Consider the following 5295-nt stretch of genomic DNA (forward strand, 5'->3'; position numbering starts at 1 on the left):
CATATTGTGATGTATACTTCCTATTGAGATAAACAATTAAGTATAAATATTAATTAAATATTTACCCCAAAATAATGTTACCTAATATTGAAGCGCAATAGCTTAGAGCGTTTACATGTCTGTAAGAGCATTGTGGTCCAAGGTGTATTTTTGGTAATTTTACTATTGATATAAATGAATTTTCATGGGGGGGGGGGGGTCTGGACCCCTCACTCCCACCGCTTCTCTAAATCTGCATGTGCACACGATGATGTACATGTAGGAACACAGAAGCAAATCTAAAACCGGTAACCGCAACGGGGAGGGGACACGATTTAGTTTTTAATTTTGTTTGTAATAATTATATAAACCATTATACTTTCTATGACATGAAATGTTAAGATTATATATTAACTGAAAATTCACTGCAAACAGTTCAATCCCAAATTGCACATAAAGTGCTGCTCATGTGTATTATCATATGGGAAGGAATCACATCCTTCAGTTATGAAAACTATAATTTTTAAATGTATTACTTGCATGTGGCCTTCATTTTTAATTAAACTGGTACAAAACATGCAGTGTTACATGTATTTAGGGGCAAACACTTGGTGCGGGTATTACTGTCTAATGACGGCATCTAGTTATGACTGTATTATTCTTATCATCTTTAACATAAAATTTCGCAGGAAGTTCAAACAGTGATTTATTTCAAATACATTCAGTTTAGCGAAATTTTAGGCATTTCAAATACGTTTTCACACACTAAAATGCCCGAGGTTTTAAGATGTGTTAATCGTAAATCATCCCATTTCCTATTTATACTTAGTAAATAAGGCACAGAACGCAGTATGGTTTGGATATTGACCACAAAATGGTTAAAACAAAATGTGCAAAAGACTGAGATCATTTAAAAGATATTGATTACTCTCCATCAATCCATCGACAAGCTGACCAAATCATAATGCTTTTATCAATCAGCTTATAATAGGCAAATGATTATGTTACTAGTTTTAACCATCGTTCAAAATGGGTTGATGCATTGAATAAGCTTATGTTGACCTAAGCTTGTTAGACACCCATTTATCCATTAAAAAAGACACCGTAGCAAAGATCTCTACATTCGATCTGTACAGTGTGGATAACTGCATTCGATACTGCTGGATCTTACCGTCTTCCCTACATTGATTATTATTGAAAAATCAAAATGCGAAAGGTTTTGGTACCCCTAAAGTTAGTGGCTATATTCTTTTGTACTTATGAAGTTGTCGTCTGTGAAGAAAACGAAACTTTGAATACAGAAACGTCTTTGCGTCAAGTGGTGTTTAAAAGCTACGACAGATACAGAAAACCCACGAAGCTTTTTTCAAAACAGTTATCCGTGAGTATCAGTTTGTACATTTTCTCCCTACCAAAGCTGGATATTAAGTCTCAAACGTTACATGCTGCCAACTGGTTGACATATTCTTGGACGGACGAGTATCTTACATGGAATTCTAGTTATTTTTCTGATATCGATTTCTTAAGACTACCTGCTGATAGAATATGGATACCAAATGTTTGTAACATGCAAGAAATCTCTGGCAGAAGATGTCTGAGCTATGACTCGGTGAAAGACTCCAGAAGCGAGGCAATAGTTCATAGCTCGGGATTTGTATATCTGACTGAAACGTTTGATAGCATAATTCTTTGTAAATTCGATGTCACGAATTTCCCTTTTGACACTCAAACTTGTAGATTTTCTTTTTTTTCACCAAACGGAAAATTTCAAAATGTAGATCTAAAGTTAAAAGGATCTTGTTATAAATCAAATTATTTCATTGGTAGCGAAGAATGGGATTTGATTTCTACTAGTATTCAAGGAACTAACGGTATGCTCTATATGAACATTGTGTTAAAAAGGAGACCTTTATTTATTATTTTGACGGTACTTTTGCCTATCATCGCTCTGTCTATTATGAACGCATTTTGCTTTATACTGCCTATGGAGTCTGGAGAAAAAGTTGGAATGTCTGTAGCTTTATTTCTTACATTCGCCGTTTTCGGAAGTATTATCAGTGACACAATGCCCCAAAACGCAGCAAATATTTCGTGGTTCATGGTGTATGTGACAACTCAGATTCTTTTAAGTGGACTGACAGTTATCATGGAAACGGTTGTTTTACACATGTATCATATGGGAGTCGATATATCAGGTATATCGTACGTCAACAAAGCAGATGACGTTCACCATGGCACAACAAATAAAATGGACCACACATCCAAGAGAAACGTCAGTTTCAGTAATGTAAAATGGAAGATTCGTGCAAAGAAACTTGAGAGATCAATGCTTATTTTTAATGTTTGTGCAAACATCATCTCTTTTTGCGTTTGCATATCAAATATCTTAAGTTAAAATACAGTGCATAAACATAATTTATTTGAAATTGAAAAAAAAAACTATTTGGACAAGGATGAGTAAAATCGTTTCTCAACCAGATGGCAGACTGGGTGTACATATAGAAAACAAATCGTTTAAACTATAAAACATTTCTATTTTTTTTTATTTTATTTTTTTTCGGGGTTTTTTTGTATGTGTTTATATATATATATGTATATTTATATTCAGTGTACATTTCCCTTATGGTTGCATTGGAAATCTGCGACGTTCAATTTTCTATGAATAAACTTTGCTTATTCATGCGCAAAATTCTTTTTGTCAGAATAAATGAAACTTTCAATCTTGCATAACAATTTTGAAATGTACTTTTGAGAAACAATCATTAATATATGTATATCTATTCCTTAATAAAAAATATTTTTCTTCACAAAGTTTCTGGCACTATAATTTTTTATCGCGGAAGATAACTTAATAACATGTTAATATGGCTGTTCCATGTATGTTTCATATCCCTGACAGAGAGCGTCAATAATGGTTTTAGAGCGCTGGCAAAAACTAGTTCTTACAAATACACATCAGTATGAAAATATAAATATAAGCATTGAATGCTTATTTTTGAATGTCGTCGGTCCTATGACACACCAAGTGGTGCAGACAAATGTTTATACCGTGCTAACGCGCGGTATTTGATTTGTCTGCACCGCTTGGTGTGTCACAGGACCGACGGCATCCAAAAATGTCGGTTGAAAACTATTTTTTTTAAATGAAACTGCTAAAGTAAAACATGCGATGAAGATACTACATGTCGGAATGAATCTTTATTGTTTGCATTACTTTGGAAATCATGTCACCACAATTAAATGAATTTGATTTCAAGAATGCTTGATTATCTTGAATGTTGGATTTTCACAGATTAAGTTAAGGAAATGAACACTTTATATACTAACTTTAAGTTAAAAGGTTCTCTTTTTTTCTTCACGTGTACATAAAACAAAAATCAGTACGCTTGTTGACTAAAACAAAGAAGACGAATACATGTAGATACATTTGAGCAAAACCATCTTGAAATATAAGTGGACACATTTATATTTTCTCTTTATTACATGTATTCCTCTCAAGGTTTCACTTAATGATCATATGGAACACACGGTTTAATTTAGTTAACCCCCTCTAATGCAAATGATTTTCTAAATCACTACTAAATGATATTGACCAGCATACTCTCTTTTTTATCCCTTTATGTTATAACGTTTATATTCAGAACGCATTAAAAGCTAATGACAAAGATACTATGAACACATATTAACTCAGAGCCCGTAATAACATAGAAATGTATTTTAATTTGATACAAAGGGATTTAGACAGTATCGAAACAATGAAGAATTTATCAATGTTTACAGACCTAATTCAAAATGATTCGATTCTATTCTACAATGTACATTAGACGATGAGTGGCAAAGTAGTTTCCATTGTTTGTAATTGATGTTCTCTCAATGAAGCCATTACCAAATGAAATCAATCAACGTATACACAGTTCAATGGGTCATCCTAAATTAATGCTTTATAAATGGTTCTTATGAAATTATGAAAAGTTTCATGTTTTGAACACATATAAAGGAAACATTAAAAGATATTGAGGGTTACTAAATGAGTAAACAAATGATATCGTATACTTTGAGGCCCGTGTTTTTAAATTTACCACTAATAAAAAAACTGCGTGTCTAGAAAAAAAACTATACGGATTGATTAAACGTATTCTGGCCGCATCAGACACAGGAAATCTGTAAAGCTGTATTACGAAATGATCTGAGTTGTAGTAAATGTTCCATCACTTAATAAGCTGGATATTTAATCGCAATTTTTTTCATATTGAATCTTCGGTAGATGTTACGTAGACGGAGAAGTGTCTTACATGAAATTCGATTAAATTGAACGACATCCTGCATAATAATAACGTTCTAAATGGAATTAGCTACTGATAGATAAATTATACCATTCAGTCAACTGAAATGTGACTGATAATTAATTCTCAATATAGAACACAAATTCTAATTTCTTTTCCTTTTAGTAAGTTAGTGTGTTTGAAATGCAAAGTGCAATGGTGTTAAGTCTGAGTTGCATTTAAGTCTGTGAATAAACAAATCGTAACGATTAATTAAGTACTTATACGTGTATGTGTGAAAAACCAAAGAGACAGAACAAATGAATTAGATAAGAAAACAACATTTTTTCCCGATAAAATAATTTTTATTACGTAATTTTAGGCATTGATGACGCTATGGGGAAATTGGTGTTCGAAAAACAATGTTAACATATTCAAATTCAAACAATATAAGGATAAAATTGAGTACTTTTGATTGATTTGTTAAGAATACAACACAGGAATAAAGTATATAAATTTCCTGAAAATTATTAATAATACTTGTATTCGTTGGTTAGGTTTTTAAAAAAACTACATAAAACAACAACGTTAATTGAATTAAATGAAGTTTGAAGACAATCATATGAGCAATATTAGACAACATGCTTTTTTTTTTATCCCATTCCGTCATGATATTTTCAAAGGTAAGTTTTAAAGCTAACGACAAACACATTCCATCGAAATGATTGATTTTTAATTTAGAACACGTTAGCAGCTAATGCCAAAACTACTATGGATATAATTGATGTTAAAATGCTCTTATTGTTTTCTCCTGAAATATGTTCGTTTTCACTTTAAAAAACGTAATAACATAGAAAATGTGTAATCATTAGTTTAATGGAATACAGCAAGTTTTGAGACAACGAAGTCTCAATTTTTTACAGACTTATTCATAAAGGTACAATTTTCCTTTGTTTAACGTTGTGTGACAAAGTAGTTTAAACTATTGTAATACCGTTAATGAAACCACTTTGATGAAATAAATCAATACCCTCAGTCCAACAGCCTATCGTGA

The 5295-nt window shown here is 31.9% G+C and overlaps 1 protein-coding gene across 1 annotated transcript; it reads left to right on the forward strand.

Annotated features, from left to right (window-relative positions):
- The first annotated feature begins 1008 nt into the window (after nt 1–1008).
- LOC128163807 (5-hydroxytryptamine receptor 3A-like) lies at nt 1009–2879 on the forward strand. The gene has a single exon (XM_052827476.1). The coding sequence runs from the start codon at nt 1187–1189 to the stop codon at nt 2372–2374; it is 1188 nt and encodes a 395-aa protein (XP_052683436.1). The 5' UTR covers nt 1009–1186; the 3' UTR covers nt 2375–2879.
- The last annotated feature ends 2416 nt before the right edge of the window (nt 2880–5295 follow it).

Source organism: Crassostrea angulata, chromosome 9, assembly GCF_025612915.1.
Source record: "Crassostrea angulata isolate pt1a10 chromosome 9, ASM2561291v2, whole genome shotgun sequence".
Classification (NCBI taxonomy): domain Eukaryota; kingdom Metazoa; phylum Mollusca; class Bivalvia; order Ostreida; family Ostreidae; genus Magallana; species Magallana angulata.